The sequence below is a fragment of the Pantherophis guttatus genome, chromosome 4, assembly GCF_059756535.1.
Source record: "Pantherophis guttatus breed Tessera chromosome 4, ASM5975653v1, whole genome shotgun sequence".
Lineage (NCBI taxonomy): Eukaryota > Metazoa > Chordata > Lepidosauria > Squamata > Colubridae > Pantherophis > Pantherophis guttatus.
The window spans coordinates 84,102,383-84,123,689 of NC_142066.1; the positions used below are offsets into that span (position 1 = coordinate 84,102,383).

The window sequence follows — 21,307 nt, forward strand, 5'->3', positions numbered from 1 at the left end:
AAACATGGGAAAAAATTTGGGTTCAGAATGTTAAATTTACACAGTCGCAGAATCTGAGGGAAAATTTTTATAAAATGTTTTATAGATGGCATCTAGATCCTAAAAAGTTGTCATGTATGTACCCTAATGTTCAGCCAAAATGTTGGAGATGTGAATGTTTGGATGCTACGTATTATCATGTTTGGTGGACCTGTAGGAAAGTTAAGGCTTTTTGGATAAAAATTTGGTGGGTCATGCAGAATGTATTGAAGAAAAAAATTCAATTTTCTCCACAACTGTTTTTATTGGGCATAGTTAAGGGTTTTACATTGGGTGAAACAAAATTGATATTGTATATGATAACAGCAGCAAGATTGTTGATAGGTAAATATTGGAAGAATGAAGTTTTGCCTACTATCGAGGAATGGACTTCGAAGATGGCCAGTTTTGCAGAGATGGCGAAGATTTCAGCATATTTAAAAGATTGTTCACAAGAGACTTATGAATGGGAATGGAAAAGGTGGATAGAATATGTTCAGAACAAATATCAAATTAGAAAGTATCAAATAGCTTTTATTTGAAAACAATGTATTAGAAATATCTTAATGTAAAGAGACAAAGAGGGAAAATTATATAGGGGGAGGGATGGGTTCAGGTATATATATCAGTGTTATTAGTTATGAGTACATAATAGGGAAGTCCGGGGGGGGAGGGTTAGGGAGGGTTAGGGAGGACGGGAAGTTTGGGGAGGGAGGTGGGGGGGTGAAAAAAAAAAGGGTGAAAATGTAATTGTAAAACTTTTGCAATAAAAAAAAAAAAAAGAGTTGAATAAGAATTGTTTAATTGTTAAAACCTAATTTTAAAAAAAGAGAGAGAACAAACAAAAGTGTTTGGGTTGGTCACATAGTAAGGAGAAGTGATGGCAGGTTGACCAAGGCAATCATACAATGGATCTCACACAATAAAAACATCCATGAAAAAGACCTAAAACAAGATGGATTGCATCAGCAAGTATTGCAAACCCAGTTGGCAAAAGAAAAATCAGGACTGTATTGGTTGGAAACATGCGGAAGAGGCCTTCATCCTGTAGTGGATAGACAATGGATAAAAAATTATTGACAATTGTTAAGTCTGGGTATTATATGGTAGGCATTTGTCTGTTTGAATTCAGAAGTCCCAGAGCAATTTAAGTATTTCATTTTCTTTTTAAGTTCTTGCTTGCAGGCAAATGATATTTCTTGCAGAACTTTCAATGCACCCTTTATGTATTCACTTCTAAACTTTTTCTTGACTTCAATGTGCTTGTTGTTGTCAGCTTGAAGGATGCCCAAATATTTGCAATTATTGTTTTTACCCAGTCTTTTGATGTCATTTCCATAGGCATCTTGATTCCATAAGTTTTCACCAGTTTCCTGTTTGATATGGAGAACAGCACATTTGTCCAGTCCAAGTCCACTCCAATGTCTTGGCTACATATATGGACAGTGCTAAGCAGGGATTTGATTTCAGATAGTGCTTTTCCATACAGCTTCAGTTCATCCATGTACAGCACATAGGATTGCTTGGAAGATGTTTTTGACATTTGATAGCCATGCCCAGATACTGTTCAGTATTTGTTAACCAAGGAATCAATGCAATGACAAATGCAATGATGATAATGAGCCTTCTTGAAAGATTCTTTTTGATATTAACCTCTCCAATGTATCACTGTTGACCAGCACCTGTGTCTTCTACTGTGCCATTGATCTTTCCACAAAGCATCTGATATTTCTACTGAATCCTGTTCTTTTTACGCATTTGATTTGCAATCAGGGTAGGGAGTTTACCACTCTTGGCAGTAACCGTTTTATTTTATTTTATTAATTGTTTTTATTCAACGTTTACATCTTTTAAATCTTAGTTACACTTTTACAGCTTTCCAATACCGGCATTTTTAGTAATATCCAATTTATCTTTCAGCCAACTATATACATACACATTTTGTTTGTTACATACTTATTCATATAATCAATACATTTTCTATACATATCTATTACACATTAAATATAACATTTCATTATAATATCTTCTCTTTTGCTATACACTATCCATTAATTTTAGATTCCTTTTCCAGCCAATCATACCATCTGTTCCATGTTTCATAATAAATTGTTTCCTCTCTGTCCTTAAGTTCCATCGTTAACTTGTCTGCTTCTGCAGCACGAGCACCATTTTTATAATCATCGTGTTTGTTGAAGCATGTTGTTGTTTCCAGTTTTGGGCAAATGAGATTCTAGCAGCCGTAATTATGTGGAGTATGAGGTATTGAATTTCTTTAGTCATTTTTTGTTTTATAATCCCTAACAAAAATAATTCAGGATTCATATCAAATTTTTTTCCAGTCATTTCCTCCAACCATTTTTTAATTTTAAGCCAATATTCTCTTGCTTTGGGACATGTCCACCACATGTGGTAGTATGTCCCCTGTGAATAATTACATTTCCAACAGTGCGGTGGATTGTTTGGAGACATCTTGGCCAATCTCGGCGAGGGTAAATACTACTTATAAAACATTTTATAAATATTTTCTTTGTAGGCAGCCAACAACGTTATTTTATAATTTGTTTCCCCATATTTTTTCTGAGTACTCCAATTCTATGTTGTATTCAAAATTTTTCATCCAAATTATAATTGTTTTCTTCACAGTTTCCTCTTCCATTTTAAATTTGAGGAGACAGTTATACATTTTGGTAATTATCTTTTCATCTGTTCCTGTTAATATTTTATCTATTTCTTGTTGTCCATTTTGAAAACCATATAATTCTAATTCGTTTTATATTTTGTTTGGACCTGTAAACAAGGCCACCAATCATTTTTAACTCCTTCTAATAGTTCTTGATTGGATCTTAAATTTCCTTGTCCGTCTAGCAATTCTTCATAGGTTACTGTTTTGTTTAAGTCAATTAAATTGGGGTAGACCAAGGCTTCCATCATTGATATCCATCTAGGTACTTTTGTGTAAAAATTTCTTTTAATCTTCATCCAAATTTCTAGCAATACTTTTCTCATCTGATGTTTTTGGAAATATGTGTGGGCTTTATTCTTTCCCTCCCAAATAAAGGCATGCCAACCCCTCTATAAACCATGCCCCTCAATCATTAAAATTCTTCCACTTTTTTAAATTTATCCATTCTTTGAGCCATGATATTACTGCAGCCTGATGCTAAAGTTCCCAGTCTGGAAGGCCAAAGCTACCCTTATTTCTAGAGTCTTGTAAGAGTTTTAATTTAATTCTGAGCTTTTTCCCCAACCATATAAACTTATGGTAATAATTTTATTATTACCATATTTTTATTATTTTTATTACTACCATAAAAACTTATAATAATTTTATTCAATTTTTTGAAAAAGCCCCAATTTTATAGGTACCATTTGAAATAAATATAAAATTTTTGGTAGGATATTCATCTTTATAGTAGCAATTCTTCCAATCAATTATATTTGTAATTTTGCCCAACTCTCTAAATCTTTTTGAATTTGTTGCAGTAGTTTCAAATAATTATCTTCCTTTATTGAAGATATTCTCACCATTATCCAAATACCCAGATACTTTACTTTTTTTTACAATTTTAATTCCTAATTTCTCCTCTAATTTCTTATTTTGGCCTTTCGTAAGATTTTTGGTGAATATTTTTCTTTTATTTTTGTTTATTTTTAAGCCCATGACTATGCCAAATTTTTCTATTTCCTGTAGTAGGACTTCTCCCATCTCCAAGGGGTCCTCTATTATAAACACCATATTATCCGCAAAGGCCTGTGTTTTATATTTCTTTTTTTAAATTTTTAATCCTTTTATTTCCTTGTTTCCCCTTATCTGAGCCAATAGAACTTCTAATGAAAGAATAAATAAGAGTGGAGATAATGGACATCCTTGCATAACCCGTTTATTTATATTGACTTTTTCCATTCGGTCTCCATTTATCATAATTCTTGCGGTTTGATTTGAATAAATTGCCCTAATCATTTCTATAAATTTTTCACCAAATTTCATCCCAATTAATTGAATAGTTAGAAATTGCCAATTCAAGTTGTCGAACGCCTTCTGGGCATCCACCAATATTAATGCCAATTGTCTTTCAGGGTGGGCCTCATAATACTCTAATATATTCATTATAATTCTTGTATTGTTTTTAATTTGTCGTTTGGGTGAAAACCCATTTTGATCCAAATGAATAATTTTGTTTAATATTTTTTTTATATTTTCTGCCATTATTGTTGCCAAAATTTTATAGTCAGCATTTAACAGCGCAATTGGCCTATAATTTTGGATGTGTTGATTGTCCGTATTTTCTTTTGGAATTTCTTTCTTTTCTTTTGGTAATATATGCCTCCGTCCACGAGTTTGGCATTTTAGCTCTCTCCAATACCTCATTATATATTTCCAACATAATTCCTTCTAAAGATTCTTGAAATGTTTTATATAATTCCGCCAGAATTCCATCTGGCCCTGGAGTTTTATTATTTTTTTGCCTCTTTCAACTCTATTATAGTAATTTTATCGTTCAACATTTCCCTATCTTCCTCTTATACATTTGGAAAATTTCTCTCCCGTAAATATTTTATGTTTTCTTCTGCAATATTTTCTTGGCAATATAGTGTTTGAAAGTACTTTTGAATAATGTTTTTTTCTCATCAATCTTATAATGCAAATTTCCTTGTTCATCTTGTAAATGCTGTATCAATTTTTTAGCTTTTTATTTTTTCAATTTGTGGGCTAACCAGCTTCCTGGTTTATTTGCTATTTCAAAATAATTCTGTTTTGCCAATTTTATATTCCGTATCATTGCCTCTTGTTATAGTATATTAATTTTATGTTTCATTAATTCTTTTTCCTCTATAATTTTCACATTCTGAAGTGCTTTCTGCAGGGCTATTTCTAATTTTTTGAGTTTCTCAAATAATGACGCTTGTTGTTCCCTTTTCTCTTTATTTCTCCTCACCACGTACGCTATAGTAATCCCCCTCATATATGCTTTGGCGGTGTCCCATAAGTTCTGTTGTGTTGTATATTCATACCTATTCTCCTTAAAGAAATTTTCTAATTCCCTTTCCATTGTTTGTCTCTAAGGTTTTTCTTTTATAATTCTTTGATTTAAAGTCCATCTCCTTTCCCCCCCCCACCTTTCCATTTTAATATTAAGGGACTATGGTCCAGGGGTGAAATCTAAATTTTTTTGCTACCGGTTCTGTGGGCGTGGCTTAATTAGTGGGCATGGCTTGTTGGTAAGGTGACTGGGAGGGCGTGGCTTGTTGGTAAGGTGGGTGTGGTCAAGTCAATGTCACTTCTTTGCCCTTTTTTAACCTACAAAACACAAGACAACTGGCTCACCCACAATATAAAAGCAGCTGTGCTAGACCCAAAATGGCCCCTGCAACAAGCAGGAACCTCACACAGTCACAAAAAGCCCCAAAAAACAACTTTCACACTTTACACATACACACTCGTTATTTATGAGTCCGCCTTCTGCCTCCGATAGCCTCCCAACGACCAGTATGCTCCCACAGAGAGGGACTCCTCAGGGTGCCGTCGGTTAGACAGTGTCGACTGGCGACCCCCAGGGGGAGAGCCTTCTCTGTGGGGGCACCTGCCCTCTGGAACAAGCTGCCCCCGGAGATTCATCGGATTCCCACACACCTCTGCCCAATCAGAACACAGCCAAGCTCCCACCCAATCAGTTCACACCCCCACTGGCAGTTAAAAGGAAGAAACAGCTGCGATCACACACATTGCTCCTAGAAGCACGAAGCCGAGAACACCAGCCTGAAGATAACGAATGAGACTTCGTCGAAACATTGCCAAGAAACCTCCAATTTTACGCGGGAGAAAACCCGAATAACCAAAGACCTATATATATATATATATATATATATATATATATATATATATATATATATATATATATATATACATACATATATATATACACACACACACACACACACACACACACACATATATATACAGCAATCCCTCTTTTTTTATTTTGTGCCAGCACCGAAAGTAGTTCCCCTAATTTAGGGCATTTTATGAGATCACTGTGCTTTTCTCTAATATGTACCTCCTGGAGGCAAATGATATCCATCTTTTCTTTTTGTAATCTTGATAATATCTGTTTACGTTTAATCGATGAGTTGATGCCATTTATGTTTACTGATATAGCATCTTTATTTCATTCTCCATCTTGTTATTTATCTATTGGCTTTAGTCCTCTCCTTGCTCTGCTCTTGGTCTGTGCTCTAGTTCTGACTCCTTCTCTCACCTGACGCTCTGCTTCCTTCTGATCTCTTGTGTCTTGTTCCATAATTTTTTCCTCTGATACCTGATCTTCCTGACTTTTACTTTCTCCTTCCTCCCTACTATCCTGTTCATCTTCCCCGCTTTTGTAGTGATCATAAAATTCCTGAGCCTTTTCCAAGGTATCAATCCGGAATTTCTTCTCCTGCCATGTTATTAACATCCCCTCCGGGATGAGCCATCGGAACATCACTCTATATTTTAAAAGCTGTGTGGAGAGGAAGCGATAGCTTCGTCTTTGCTCCCTTATTCTTTTCAGAATCTGTTTCAGCTCTATGATCTCTTTTCCATTATAAGTCAGGGGATCTTCTCTTGTTTTATTATATATTTCATCTCTTGTTTTTTTCCTCACAAATTTAATGTGGACTTCTCTCGGTAATTTATTCCTCCATGCATAACTTGTGTGAATCCTGTATGCTTTGTCAATTTCGTTTTCCAACTCTTGTTTGCTTTTTTGCAGTGGATCCGCTAATAGTTCAGCCATTAGTTTAGGGAGATCTTCGTTTTACTTTCCAAGATGTTCAGAAAGCAGAGGTAAAACATTTTTTCATTTCCAGATTTAATATAGCTTCTTCTAGTTCCTTATGTTCTACCACCATTTTATGTGTTGCTGTGTCTAATTTTTTTTCTATGTATTCCGTTTTAACCTCTACCGACTTTATCTTTTGTTCGTTTTTTGTTATCATCTCCTGCATTGTACTGATTTTTTCATCTAGCTTCCTTATCTCCCTCTTTACTTCTCTCATATCATTCTTTTTTTTAATAATCTTTATTTGCATTTATAGTTAAAAGGAAGACAAAAAAACAGAAAAAAGAACAAGACAGAACAAGACAAAACAAAAAGAAAAAAAAGAAAAGAAAAAAAGAAAACATAAGAGAATATAAACAATACATTGGTAAACCAATATTTAACGTAAATCTATACAATAATAAATTCATAATATAGTCCAGGGGAGACAGGACGACCTATTTTGTATTTATAAACTAATCAAATCTATCCAACCTCAGAGCCGAGCAAACATGTCTCTGGTCGCAATTCAAACTCCTGATTTAGAATTTCCTTTAGCCACTTTTTAATTTTCCCCCAAAATTTAATTGCTTCTGGACAGGTCCACCATTGATGATAATAAGTACCACGTTCAAATCCACATTTCCAACATTTGGCGGACTGTCCAGCAAACATTTTTGCCAATCTGTCTGGCGGGAGATGCCATCTATATAGCATCTTATAAATATTTTCCTTATATGTAGTAGATACTACCAGTTTCATGTTTCCTCACCAAATCGCTTGCCATTTTTCAAGGTAAATTGGGTAACCAAAATTTTTCCCCCAGGCGATCATTATGTCCTTTACTACTTCTTCACCAATCTCTATCCTCATCAACGATTTGTAACATTTAGAGATCATACCCTTTTCCTGACCTATCAAAATTTTATCTAGCTCCTGCAGGTCGACATTTATACCAGTTCCATCTCGATCGCTTTTGTATTTTGATTGGGCCTGCAGGTAATATATTTTTAAAAAAGTTTTTAAAAGTTTGATATTTTTTAAAAAGTTTTTCCACAGTACCATATAATCAACCGTGTTTTTCTATTCCTCTCTTTCAATCTCTATCCTTCCTTAATTACTCTAAATTCTTTCCATACAATTGTTATATCTTCCACTAATCTCTTGATATAATCTTTAATTGTTTCAATACCAATTTCTAACAATTGATAAATATTATTAAGTTGCTAGTTATTAATAAGTAAATATATAAATATATAATAATAAATAATTCTTAAATATACTCCTTTCCTATGATTCAATTACAATTATCAACCTTAAATATATTTCTGTATGTATACCACCATATTATGTAAGTATTATGAAAAGAAAACTTACAATTAAATAAAAATATGTTAGTATACAAAACTAAATATATATATCAGTATCAAAGTATCAAAATATAAAAGTAAACAACAGTTAATGTAGGATACAATAAGTTATAAGTATTTCAGTAAATATGTATAAATATATAATTATAAATACTTCAGTGGGATATAGTTATAAATATATTAATATATAAGTTTTCTGCAATTGATTTTTTCCACTGACATCAATTTTTCTTAGACGTTTCTTGTAAACAAGTATTATATGTCCATGTCTGAGTTTATAATATCTTCTCTTTTACTCCCTTTTTTTCTTTCCCCTCTAAGTCCTGCGTCAGGATATTTTTTCCTCCCCTTCCTCCAAGATGTCTTCTCTATTCAAATCTGCAGTCACCTCCGCTGTCTGTTACTCAAGTTCTAATCTGTCACCTACAACACATCCAACATAACAACACTTTCTCTTTTTCCCCCCCAGGAAACAGTCTCAAAAGTTAAAAGTTTCTTTCTTTCTAATGCCAGCAATATAGTGATCAAGCCCCAATCCACTTGTTTGCTCCGTTCACACGCTAACTTCTTTTTCTTTTTGACAGCTATTGATCTCTGCTCCCACTGCCACCTTGCCACTCAAGTTCCCTCATGGAGACTCACTTTACCGCTTCTATCTCGAGTCATTTTATAATCCCTGAGAGTTTTTTCTTTCTGTCACTTTTATTCTCCTCTCTCCGGTTCTTCAAGCTGCTTTCCACTGTTCTCTCCCTGCACAAATCATCAGACTGTCACGCCTCTGGATCCGTCATTCTTAAGCAGATTTCTTCCATGTATATCCAGAGGGCTCCTCTCATCAAATGGGAGCTTGCACTGCTCCCTGTTCAAACTCGAAGGAAACCCCTCCACCTCGCCAATCTCTCCAAGATCCGACCTGTCGAAAAAGCCTCAAAAACACCGAAAATCGGGTACAAAAAAGCGGAGCCCCGCTCGTTCACCTAACTACAGCATGATGTCACCGCTGGAAACCCAGCAGTAACTGTTTTAATAATGATACACTAGAATCGTGATGGCAAACCTATGGCAATTGTGCCACAGGTAGCACGCAGTGCCCTCTATGTGGGCACGCGAGCCATTACCCAAGTTCAGCTCCATCGTGAATGCGCGCATGTCTCCCACCAGCCAGCTGGTCATCGGGTCTCTGCTGAGCATGTGCGGGGGGCAAGGCATGTGTAAGGGGGCCGTGCACACATGCGCGGGGGCAGGGCACATGCGGGGGCACACACCCATGCGCAAGGGCAGGGCATATTCACATGTAGGAGAAAACAGATAAATTGAAGAAGAGTTTAGATAGGATCCCATCATTTTAGTATGAGATATAAAACAAAGATTTTTTAAAAAAAATATGCAATACATAATTAATGGCATATTCAGGCCCCAAATGAGATAAGCACATTGAAGAATGGACTAGATATATGCATGGAAGACAAACTCATCAATCACTCTTATATCAATGACTTATAGAGCCTCCTTTATAAGAGGGTTATGCTGTTGAATCATGGTTGCTACCTTTATGACATTACTGTGGATTTCTTAGACAGATCCAAGCATGTTCTGTGAAAGATCAGATGGCTCTAACAGTCTGCTGATGGGATTCTTTTTTAAAGTAATGCATGGTTGAGATACAAAATCAAACTATATCTATTGCAAGAGAATACCAGTTTGCTTTCAATTACTTTAGCTGTAGCCTTTGAAACACCCAGGATGTAAACACATTTGTAAAAGGAGACTGCTAGTCTCAGATTATTTACAGCAGTTAAACTATTCCATCAGTTTACAGTATATGTAAATGTTTACACAAGTTTTGAACAATAAAATATTTTCACATCAGTATTCCAGCTTGGAAAGAATGATGCACTGTGAAAGTTCATGAGATTTCTGAGTAGCAATTCTATATACAAGATCAAACAAAACCATTACAGATCATATGGAAAGTTGCAGGGAATAGTAACTTAAACAAATTACTATTTCATGATAAATGTAACAAGGAAGGGGGGGGTTTCGATGTAAAACATTAAAAATGAATAAGTTTATATGCCAACTATACTGACCTGTCTGTACGTTCCTTCTAACAAGGTGTCCAGATGTTGAAGTGGAGCTGGAGTTTTATCTTTAAACCTTGTCAGTAAACGCCGTTCAATAGCTCTAAATTGTATGGCTCTTTCAGCTAATAGTTGCTCACATTTCACAGCGTTCAAACGCAGCTATAATTAAGGAAGTTTTTCAAAGAAAGAGTTAATGGTATTCTAGAACACAAAATATATGGTGCTACATTTACTGCAAAAACCCAATTATTGCTTTTACATGGTGATTATGAAAGTTTAAAATTATACACTCATCATTAAGTCTATTAATGGACTAAATGAATTCCAGTTATTACTGAAACTAAAAATAATTGTTGAATCCAAGGTAATACAAAATAATGATATGGTTTTCATAGCAATAGCAGATTACGAGATACCATCCTAGTAGTCTTCCTAGTCTTCCTTGAATAACCATTACGTTTTAAAAATTTTAAAATATTGTACAATATCTTTACAAAGAGGAAAGCTAAACATTAAAACTCACTATATAAAAGTTCATACTTATTTTTTCAGAAGTAAGCAAGCGTATTTGGGACTTACTCCCAAAGACGTATTTAATATTAAAAAGTTTTCTATAATTAATTTGCATTTAGCAATCCAAAAGGTACTTTATCGAGTATTTTGGTACACATGCTTGTTCCCAAAGATCATTTCAACAGGAAAACAAAAACAAGCAGCAAATTCTTAGAAAACCACAGCATTATTTGTAATAAGTCTGATATCATTCTAATAAAAATTAGAAGTAATTATAACAACTGAAGAAAACATAAACATTGATACAGTCATAAGTCACATATATTTATGAGCATACCTCAAAATGGTGATCAATTATGTCAAAATAGTCTTGTAAAGGGATTGGACCAGAAAAAGTACATACAAAATCTTTGGAATTTTGCCTCTTGAAGTGTTGCTCAAGACGAAGAGTGAGTTCTTTTGTAATTAGCCAAATGTCTTCTAATTGATCACTTTGAATTCTGTAACGCTCTTCAGAGTAAAAATAAATGCAAAAATTATTTGCACTTCAGCTGTAAATAGTATAAATGATCAAAGCAGTGTTTTATCGATGCAACAAATACTGTATATTGAATATTGTAATTGTTATCCTTACCTGCACAACCCTTTTCTCACAGCTGCTTCACATTTCATTGAAATTCTAATTTATAATCATTTTGGGACATGAATGTATTAATAAAAATGTATTCAATTCATAGCTGTAATTTTAAAAATATTAAAATTTGAAATAATGGGCTATTGAGCTCAATTGGGTACTGAATTAGAAGCATTAAAATATACTGAGTGATGTTTATAATCAATATGCACTGATCTTGCTAGATTTGAGAGGGCTAAGTAAAGGGTGCAAATGTCTTGATTGGAAGTGGCAGTACAACAACAACAACAACAATCTGGAGTAGCCCAGGAAAGTGGCGGAACAAAGTCTATTCCATATAGATTTCTTCATTATATAATAACTAGAAGAATACTATGTTTTACTTTTGTATGTTAATACTTTTCAAATATAAACAAATGCAAGGAAAAAAGTCTGTGTTGTGGTACCAGTTCTTAAAATAATTCACTTCCATATATTATGTTACAGGCCATAGCTTTAGTCAGAATTATATTTTCCTTCTTTGTCTAATAACCTAATACTACCATTACTAATCAATCTAGCATTTCTAGATAATAATTAGACTATTTGTTCCACCAAATAATCCCATAATTAGCTTACTTTATTCAAAAGTCGCTCTCACTATAGTGGGCTGAAAAAGCAAACCCACAACTACTTAATGCAAAGCAGGTATTATTATGATTATGATTATTTACATTTATAATTTATGACTGAGAAGCAGAATACTTAAATTGGATCAAGTCCAAAATGCATACAGAAAGTAATCTAGCTAGTCTATTGGTTTCTGAAATCCCACTAATTCTCTAAGCTATTATTAGCAAACTGTCATCAAAGTAGGTGTTCTCGGGGGGCATGGCCAGCTGTCAAGAGGGAAAGCTATGCAGAACGGCTCTCTGTTTAAGAGAGTTGAATACAAAGCTTTTTCCATCTGATCGGCAGATTCTTCGGAGTCCCAGATTCCTTGGAGGGGAATCGGAAGAAAGGGGGACCCTGCGGAACAGCTCTCGGCGATAGTTGAGAGTGCGGATGGCAGGAAAGCCTTGGAGAAGTCGAACAGGGAAAGAGAGGTAGCCTATAATGGTGAAGAAACAACAACAGGCAGCTGGACAACATTAGCAGTGGAATAGCTGGACAAGAGAGAGACGGACCTGGGCGAAAGTGATCTTGGCAGTCCTCTGTGAGTGGCCCGAAGTGAAGATCTTCTCAGGGGATTGGAAAGATGGAAGAATCAGAAGGAGGCCCAAGGAAGGAGGAAATTTCCTCCATAGTAAAGTGGCGAATGGCAAGTGGAGGCAAAAAAAGGAGACCATTTCAACGCAATAAATATCACTGGCAGCGTGAGGGGAAAGAGGAAAGGGGGGGAACTTGCCATTATTGTTGATTTAAAAAGACAATTTAGTTTGTGAGCGAAAGTACTGATTAATCAGAGAACGCAGGCATTTTGAAGACAGACTGACTGTCAACTAGGATAATAGGGAGCTAGCAACACCTACTGGCTGAGGAAAAAACTGGAGACAATTTAAGTAAGAAGAGGCAATCTAAAGAAAAACAAGACCTATTTTGGATGGTCTGCCAATAACTGACTTATAAATCGAGGAAACTTAAGGAGTAAATTTGGAGGTGAAAAAATTTAATGAAATAGTCATAGTGGAACACTTTTAAGAGGAAATCATCTCCCTAATTATTATTGTTTTTTCTATGCAATCTTTGGACTACTATTTTATTAGTTCCACCACTTACTGCATTAATTATTGATATTATTAAGTGATTTAATTATATATTTTGTTATTAATTAATTGTTGACTAAGGGGAAGGTTTGCAGACTGTAGTTGGGGTAGGAAAGATCAAGAAAGGAAGTTAAAGAATGAATAAGAGACATTTAAAAACATAAAATAGAGAGTGAAAGCTGTAAAGTTAAGCACTGAGAATTAACTAGTTGAGAGATTGATAGTTGAAGGGTCCTGGAGGAAACTAAGAGAAATATAAGGAAGTGGGGAAGTCAATTTAAAGCGGTATTAAAGATGACAAATATCCCCAATTTGACAAGAATTGGTGCAGGAAGGAGGCAAGGAGCTCAAACTACAACAATGGAACTAAGTCCAGCAGGACAAAGATCTATTGAAGGAATGCTACAGAGAGAGAGATCAAACTCATTCAAGGATCTACAACAGATGCTACAAACAATGCAGGAGATTATGTTAAAGAACCATGAGGATTTGAAACGAGAGATAGGAGAAGTAAGGAGTGACATGGGAGAAATGAAAGAAAAGATGAGATCGATGGATAAAAAATTTGAATGCTTCCAGCAACAAATTCTAAAAAATGAATAAAAATTATAGGAGATGGAAGACAGAATGGGAAGGGAGTGAAAAAAAGTGGAGGAGTTGGAAGAAAAATTAAATCAAACCAATAGAGATCTCAAACAGACAATAATTCAATTGGAAACAGATAAGGCCGTCCATTTTCTACGATTTCAGAACATGAGGGAAGAAAAGAATGAGGACCTTCTGGAAATGATGGCGGAGCTATTGGCAGAAACATTAGGAATTGGGAAGGAAGAAATGATTAATGAAATGGACGAAATTAACAGAATCCACACGAATTATGCACTTAGATATAATTTACCTAGAGAACTGCATATTAGATTTGTTAAAAAATCAATCCGTAATGAGATTCTTCATAGGACCAGAGAAGATCCACTAGAGTTACGAGGAAGACAGCTTGTGGTGCTTAAACAATTCCCGAGAAGGGTAAGAGATTTAAGACGACCCTACCAATTGCTTACAGTAAAACTAACAAGGAAAAACATAAATTTTTGGTGGCTGACTCCTGAAGGGATTATGGTATCTTGGGGAGAAAGAAGGTTGAGATTGGACATGGTTGACAAAGTAGAAGAGTTTTATAGACAAAATTTTGGTAGTGAGGTTGAACTGGAGGAAAGAGAAAGAAGGGAAGAAGGAGAACTAGGAAGACAGTCACCAAATACGGGGAAATCCCAAATCAAGGAAAAAGAGAATGGGAAAGGAGAGAATGTGGACAAGGGGGAAGACAATGATGGTGGACGCAAGGAATATAAAGAAGTCAGACATACGAGGGCAAAAAGACCTAAGTATAAGTAGAGGTTTTCAAAAAGAATTAGCAATTTTATCATTAAATGTTAATGGGTTAAATTTTCCAGGGAAAAGGAAAAACTTCTTTAGTAAACCGTATAAGACAAATGTGAATATAATAGTGTTGCAAGAGATACACATAAAAAAGCAGCATCAGTATCTATTAAAATGCTCTATGTTAGGAAAGATGTTTATATCTTCATCTCAACAGAAGAAAGGGGAAAGTGTAATGTATGTAAAAGAGGGTATTTTGGCCAAACAAATGTATAAAAATGAAGAGGGCAGAATATTGATAATAGAATTAACTGTGGATGGAGAAAAACTGATGTTAGTTGGAATATACATGCCAAATGAGGGCCAAAAACTATTTTATAAGAATCTGTATAACATGATTAGAGACCTAGAATGTGATAATTTCTGTATAATTGGTGATTTCAATGCGATTGTAGATAGAGAGACTATAGAAATTTCAAACGAAAGAAAAGTGTTAGAAGGATATTACCTAATTCATCTTTCAAGATGGTGGAAGAACTAAGTATAAAGGATTGTTGGAGGGAAAGAAATGGGGATAAGAAACAATATACTTATTATTCAGGTAGACATCAATCTTGGTCTCGAATTGATATGGTTTGGGCGTCGACAGATTTGAATTTGGGAATTGAGGAAGTTAATATTGACATAAATTTGTGGGTAGATCACAATCCCATTAAAATTAAATGGAAAGGGCAAAAAAAGACAAGGAGGTAGACCCTAAAAAAAGCAATCTTGAATCAAAATGAATTTAAATTAAAGATGGATGATCAAATGAGTTTATTTTTTCAAAGTAATAAAAAAAGAGGATACAAACAATGAGAACCTGTGGGACACGGCAAAAGCTTTTATGAGGGGTATCACAATATCATACATGGCTAAAGACAACAAACAAAAAAGACAATGGCAAAAAATTTAGAGGAAGGTCTTAGCAAACTGGAAAAAGAGCTGCAGAAAGAACCCATAAAATGGGAATTGAAATAACAAATAAACACAATTAAACACAAATTAAATATCATTGAAAAGGAAAATATGGCACAACAAATTAAAAGCATTAAAGAAAAAATTTTTGAGAATGCAAATAAGCTGGGAAGATGGTTGGTTTATAGATTAAGAAAACAGAAAGAAAAGAACCAGATTAGTAAATTACATAATGAAGAAGGAGAGTTAATTTTATCAAAATGAGGAGAAGAGGAAGGTAGCGTATGAGTTTTTAAAAAACCTATATAAGGATAAAGAGAAGATAGAAAAGACAAAAAACAGAATTACCCAGAATCTCGGAGGAAGATAAAAAATTATTAAATAATGAGATAACAGCATGGGAGATATCTGAGGAAATAAAAAAACAAAAAAGTAACAAAGCATCAGGCCCAGATGATCTATCTTCAGAAATTTATAAAAATCACCAGGAATTATTAAACCCACTGTTATTAGAGGTGTATAATGATGTACTTAATGAAGCTAAGATACCTGAATCATGGAAAGAAGCAACAATCACATTGATTCCCAAGGAAAATTCCAATTTGACTTATATTAAAAATTATAGGCCAATAGTTTAAGGTACAGACATTTGTGGACAACATTGTATTTATTATTGAAGAGCCTGTAAAATCTGGTCTTAGGCTGATGGAAGTGCTGGAGGAGTATGGGGAAGTAGCAGGCCTGAAAATAAATAAGGATAAAACAAAAATGATAGTTAAAAATATGACTGAAGAGCAAAAAAAAAAAAGAAGAAGTGGAGGAAAAGATAAATATTCAGACTACGAAAAAAAATAAGATATTTGGGAATTCAATTGACAGCGAGATGCATCACACTTAAAGAAGATAACTATGACAAATTAATGGCACAAATTAGGTCTGATTTGGAAAAATGGGGAAAATTACAGTTATCTTTAATGGATAGCCACCATCAAAATGAATGTTCTTCCGAAAATGTTGTTTTTATTCCAATGCATACCAATTCAGCTCAAAAAAGTTTTTTTTATAAATTTGGACACTCATTTCAAAATTCATATGGCAAGGGAAACGACCAAGAATCAGATTCAAATTATTACAAGATGCTAGAGAAAAAGAAGGACTTAGCCTACCAGACTAGACAAAGTATTATCAGGCAGTGGCATTGGTTTGGCTAAGTGAGTGGATGCATCTTAAAAACACAAGACTATTGGGAAGGTCATGACTGACAGACAGGGTAGCACGCTATTCTATGGGAGGAAAAACATTTAGTCCATCAGTACTTCCGGATGCATTATATTAGGAGAACACTACTGGATATTTGGAAAAAAACAAAAAGAAATAATTACATGAAAATTCCTAATTGGGTGTCAACATTAGAAATGTACACCCATCCAAATTTGACAAAACGAGGGGGAGCTGTCACCTATAAAGATATTTTGAATGAGAAAAGAGAATTAAAAGTGAGAAATACTTTAAAGGAAGAAGGAATCGAATTGGAATGGTGGGCGTATCTCCAAATTCAATCTAAATTTAGCACAGATAAAAAGAAATGGGGCATAAAGCAAGAATCATCAGAATTAGATAAAATTTTATTTAGCAGGGAAGGCAAGACCATAAGTAAATTATATCAATATTTATTAGAACAAGATATGATTGAGGAACAGGTGAAAGAAACAATGATAATTTGGTGTAAATATTTTGGGCACAATATCGATTTGGACAATTGGCCAAGTTTATGGGAAAAAAATTTAAAAATCACATTAGTAACTTCCTACAAGGAAAACTCTATAAGATGTTCTATAGGTGGCATGTCCCCCCCACAAGATTAGCACGAATGGGCTTCCAGTTGGCACCGCCTGGCGTCGTGGACGGTCTTCTTGGACCATCAGCCCCGCGATTCCATTCGAGCTGTTCTGACAGCGCTAATCAGCTGTCAGACGGCTTAAAAACCTCTCCTTCGGGAGAAGGAGAGGAGAGCCAGTGGGCGAGGGTAGAGCTCCCCGGGAACCCCTGGAGCAATTCCAGGGGCTTGGAGGGTGAGAGCTCCTTGTTCAGCCCACTGAAGCTCCGGATCCGTGGCGACTCCGATTACACGGAGCCAGACGCCGGCGACCGACTCTGCTGCCAAGAAGAAGATCAACTGATTTCAAAAACAGACAGAACGGAAGCAGGAGAATAACCTTTTGCAAGTAAATGCTTAACTCCTGGGATACATTGTTTCTATTTGATTTTGCTGAGCTGGAGCTGGAAATGGCGTCTTTGTTGTGGGTGAAAGTGAAAGTAGGAAATGAAAGTGCTTGTTAATAGACTTGTGCTCAGAGACTGGATTTAAACTGCTGGATTTGAGAGCTGGGTCCAGAAAAGACTATCTTGCTTGATAAATTACAAATAAATCTGAGAAAGCTGTTTGAGAGACTTTATGGCTCTGAAAAGAAAAATTCTTTTAAAATAATATGGCTTCCAAGGAAGGAGTTTCTGAAAGTGGAGGCTCCTTAATGGCATCAGAAATGACATAGAGAACTGAAACTCAGAGCCAGGAGACTTTTTTTAGAGACCTTGCAGAATTTATAAAGGAAGCCATGAATAAACAAATTGAAATTATTAATAACTTTACAGCAATCATGGAACAAAAATTTACAGAACTGGTGGAGGATAAAAAAGCAACTGAGGATGTTTTTGAAGGAAAGCATAATGACAATGCAGGAGACATTTTGATCAAGACAGAGAAGCTGGAACTGGTTGACCCTCAAGAATTTTCAAACCTTCTTCCTGCCCTTTTGGAATTAACTGACAGAACTTTTCAAAAATATAATTTGGAGCAGAAAGAAGAAGAAACTGAGTTTCTGGTCTAATTATTGATGTATTAATGATTAATTACAATGATTAACTAAATGAATTGAGAGTTCAATTAATGATTTATTAAGGTTTAGTTATTGTTAAAAATATTTGAATATTGAGAACAAAAGCAGGAGGAATAGCCAAATGATTAAGTATGTATTATCTATTAGTGTTTGTTATTGGTTTTTTAAAAAAATTCTTACGGCCAAAGGATTATATGTTATTTTGTGTTTAAAGGAAGATTGATGAATAATCTGTAGAAGGGGAGTTAAGGGGTCTAGGGAGTTTTAATGTCTTGCATTAATTTAGCATATTTTAGCGTATGTTTGGTAAAACTTATACCCTGTTTTTCTTCTGGGAAGTCGGGGGAGGGAGGAGGGAAGGGGGGGTTGCACAAATGTTTAATTAGGTAAGTGATTTGTTTGAATTTTAAAAACAATAAAAAAAATTGTTCAAAAAAAAAAAAAAAGATTAGCACGAATGAATAAAGGGAAATCCTCGATATGCCGGAAGTGTGGAGAGACCATTGGGAATTACTACCACATGTGGTGGGAATGCCCAAAGGCGCAAAAATTTTGGAATTTACTAAAGAACTGGCTGGAAGAAATTTTGTCAACAAAAAAATCGGAATTTTTCTTACTGGGAATTATAGAAAGAAAATATAAGAGATGACTTCCGGTCGGCACCGCAGGCTCCGTGGACGGGCTTCTAAGACCGCCAACTCTGCGTCTTCGTAAAAGCCGCTTTGACAGCGCAAACCCTCTGTCTGGCGGCTGAAAAACCTCCCCTTCGGGAAAAGAAGGAGAGGAGAGCTGGTGGGAGAGAGTAGAGCTCCCCGAAAGCCCTCTGGAATATTTCCAGAGGCTTGGAGGGTGAGAGCTCCCCAGCCAGCCTGCCAAGAAGCTCTGAAGCCAGGACGACTCTGCGAAAGCAGAGCGAGAAGCCGCGATCCAATCCTGCTTTTAAAAGTGAGTTTGACTGATTACAAGCGCAGGCAGAGCGGAAAACAAGAGAACAAGCTTTAAAAGTACAGAGCTTAACTCCGAAGTTACTTTGTTTCAAACTGAATCTCATTGAGCTGGAGGCTGAAGATGGCGTCTTTGTTATGGTTTTGAAAGTGAAAGCCAGAAACGAAAGTGCTTGAGATCTTTGCACTGGGAGAGTGGATTAGCTGCTTATTAACTGCTGGGAAGTGAGAGCTTGTGGGGAAAAAAATTATCCTGCCTGATAAATTAGAGACTATAAATTACAAACATTTTAAAGTTGTTTCAAAGACTTTGTGGCTTTGGGGGAAAAAAAAAAGAAGATCTCTTTAAAAGAGGGGAAAAAAATGGCTTCTAGACAAGTGAAACCAGGAGTTGTTAAAGGAGGGGGAGGTTCTCCAGTTGTGTCAGTGGTGACACAGAAAGCACAACTTCCGGCTGATTCACAGAGTCAGAGTCAGAGTCAGAGTCAGGATGCAGCACTTGATGATTTTAAAGAATTTATGAAAGAAGCCATGAATAATCAAGCAACAGCAATGAAAGAAGCTATGAATAACTTAACATTACTTGTGGAAGGGAAATTAAAGAAAGTTGAGGAGGATATAAGTTCAATTAAGGAAGTGGTCACAGAGAAACACAATGAGATAAGAGAGGATATTGTTTAGCTGTATCAGGATTGTCAAACCTTGTTATGCAACTTGATGGGAAAGTTGAAGAAATTAATCAAGTCAATTTAAATTTGGAAACCAAAATGGGAGATGTTATGACCAGAACAGAGAAAGTGGATGATGAATTGGTAATGTTACAATACAGGTCCATGGAGTTTGCTCTGAGATTGAGAGGCCTGAAAGAAAATAGTAAAGAAAACCTAAAAGGTATTTGTGCTGATGCTATTGCAGAGATAATTAAAGAAAGACCAGAAGATGTGGCAAGCCAAATTGATAAAATTTACAGGGTTAATTCCTGGTTGGCAAAACAAAGGCAGCTGCCAAGAGATGTGGTGATCTATTTTACAACTAGGAGGATCAGAAATGATATCTTACAAGCTTCCTACAAGAATAAAGTTCAGGTGGCTGGGCAAGAGGTGGTGGTTTTGAAAGAGATTCCTCCAAAGATGCTGAGAAGTAGAAAAGACTGGCTTCTTGGTAAATGAGCTGAGAAATCAACAAGTGGCATACAGATGGAACGTTCCAATTGGTCTAATAGTGACTTATAATGGAGAAAGATACCGGTTAAACACAGTCTGGAAGGCAAAAGACTTCTATGTAAATGTTTTAAAGGCTGGATACCCACCCTCACCAGGGCGGGGGGGGGGGGAGGAAGAAAATGGAGATGTTACAACAAGAAAAAGATGGAAAACAGATACAAACCTATGCTGAAGTTGCAGCTGGAGGAATTATCATGGAAGAAGATTTGGATCTTGGGGGCTTACCTCCAACTTTGGAACCACCTAAGAAGGGAGTGCCGAAAGTACAACGACTGACCCGATCAACTTATAAACTTCAAGAACAACAATCAAAAAGGCAACAATCTCAAGATTTATCTCAAGAAGTTCAAAAAACAGAAGCAGTGGGGGGGGGCTAGGCCGAAGAGTAAGGTGGAGGAGGAGCTTCAGCTGATGCTCATACGGCTTTGAAAGGCTAAACATGGCAACTAAATTCCTATCTTGGAATGTCAATGGCCTAAATTCACCACAAAAAAGAAAGAAAGCATTTCACTACTTGAAACAATTTAACAATGACGTTATTTGCTTGCAAGAAACACATATTAGATTATCAGATCAAAAATATTTGATAAATTCAAGATTAGGTACACATTTTGTGGCATCAGCACCAGAGAAGAAAAATGGGCTAGTCATATATGTAAGGAAAGGACTCAGCTAACCTAATTGGGGCAGATGATCAAGGAAGATATATTGCAATTGAATTATCAACACAGACTGGAAAAAT

The 21,307-nt window shown here is 35.5% G+C and overlaps 1 protein-coding gene across 12 annotated transcripts in view; it reads right to left on the reverse strand.

Moving 5' to 3' along the window:
* BBS9 (Bardet-Biedl syndrome 9) overlaps nucleotides 1–21,307 on the reverse strand; it is a 547,167-nt gene that overhangs the window by 307,645 nt on the left and 218,215 nt on the right. For all 12 annotated transcript variants that reach the window (XR_015734231.1, XR_015734233.1, XR_009620981.2 and 9 more), the window contains 2 exons: nucleotides 11,126–11,298; nucleotides 10,282–10,434 (listed from right to left, as the gene is read on the reverse strand). Coding sequence is in view for 8 of the 12 variants with exons in the window: in XM_087894078.1 (XP_087750204.1) it covers nucleotides 10,282–10,434; nucleotides 11,126–11,298 (326 nt within the window). In the remaining 4 variants the exon portion in view is untranslated. The remainder of the gene's footprint in view (nucleotides 1–10,281; nucleotides 10,435–11,125; nucleotides 11,299–21,307) is intronic.